At 60.2% G+C, this 955-nt stretch overlaps 2 protein-coding genes across 4 annotated transcripts in view; one reads left to right on the top strand and one right to left on the bottom strand.

The window, feature by feature from the left end:
* The window catches only part of HSF2BP (heat shock transcription factor 2 binding protein), a 55,632-nt gene extending 54,683 nt beyond the window's left edge, over positions 1-949 (bottom strand). For all 3 annotated transcript variants that reach the window (XM_006916758.3, XM_025050209.1, XM_025050210.1), the window contains exon 1: positions 357-949. The gene's annotated coding sequence lies outside the window, so the exon portion shown is untranslated. The remainder of the gene's footprint in view (positions 1-356) is intronic.
* Positions 1-955, top strand: part of RRP1B (ribosomal RNA processing 1B) — a 26,136-nt gene that overhangs the window by 793 nt on the left and 24,388 nt on the right. Inside the window, exon 2 of the mRNA XM_025050196.1 lies at positions 597-746. Within this exon, the coding sequence (XP_024905964.1) occupies positions 597-746 (150 nt within the window). The remainder of the gene's footprint in view (positions 1-596; positions 747-955) is intronic.

Genomic DNA, 955 nt, shown 5'->3' with positions numbered 1-955 from the left:
GATCCCGCGCCCGCTCTTCTGGCCTAGCCGGAGTTTTAAACCCGTTAACTGCAAAGAAGGACAGTAAGACCCAGGTGTAAGTGTCAAGTGAAAACAATAGAATTGGGCCTTTCCCGTTTGGCGACAGATGCTAATCTAAGGGCAATGCATCAAGGGGACCGCCACGCGCGCAGCCAGTGGCCTGCTCTAGTGCCCGCTCTAAGCAGCCGCCCAAGCCCTGTGACAGCAGGCTCCTCGAAAAGTCTGCCCCGCACCCCGCATACGGAGCTTCAGCCCAACCAGCCGACTATAGCCGAGAAGACAACTATGAACTCGGAGCCACCACCTAGGGCATTTGCTTGCCCCAAGAGACCTACCGAGTTCGCAAACTATATAGTGCAGTCTGCGGGTTGAAATGTATCCAGTTCCTGCAAAACTGAGATTTGGTCTCTGAAACCAGCAGGAGGCCGACACTGAGTCCCCCGCACTCCAGGCCTGAGCGCTCACTCGCGAGCACACACGCTCCAAAGCCTGGCCCCCGGCCTCGGACCTGCCTGCACCTGCCCTGCCCTCTCCAGCCCCTGCCGTTTCATACCCTGCCCTGTCCCCTACACCAGGACCTGTCCCGGCACCGGGACCAAGACACTGGGGGACCCAGGAGGGGTGCTGCCTCCGCTGGCCGTAGAGACGTCTCCATGAGGCTGCCCCCAGCACCCCGCCAAGAATCCGAAGGACGGCCCTTCCTCTCGGTCTCCACCCGCCGAAGCGTGCGGAGGCGTCCAATACAATTGAAAACTGAGTGCCGTGTGTTGCGTAGGGCAGCTGCCGATCAAAGGGGGGTTTTCTTTTGTGCGTGGACTTGATTCTAGACCATTTACAGTTGGCCATCCGACTCTTCCTGGCCAAGACCCAACCCTGGCTAACCTCGCCGCCAACGGCCCCGCGCTTCGGCGGCCGAAAGACAGCAGAGGAGCCC

Source organism: Pteropus alecto, unplaced genomic scaffold, assembly GCF_000325575.1.
Source record: "Pteropus alecto unplaced genomic scaffold, ASM32557v1 scaffold97, whole genome shotgun sequence".
Classification (NCBI taxonomy): domain Eukaryota; kingdom Metazoa; phylum Chordata; class Mammalia; order Chiroptera; family Pteropodidae; genus Pteropus; species Pteropus alecto.
This window is presented reverse-complemented; position numbering and strand designations above follow the sequence as displayed.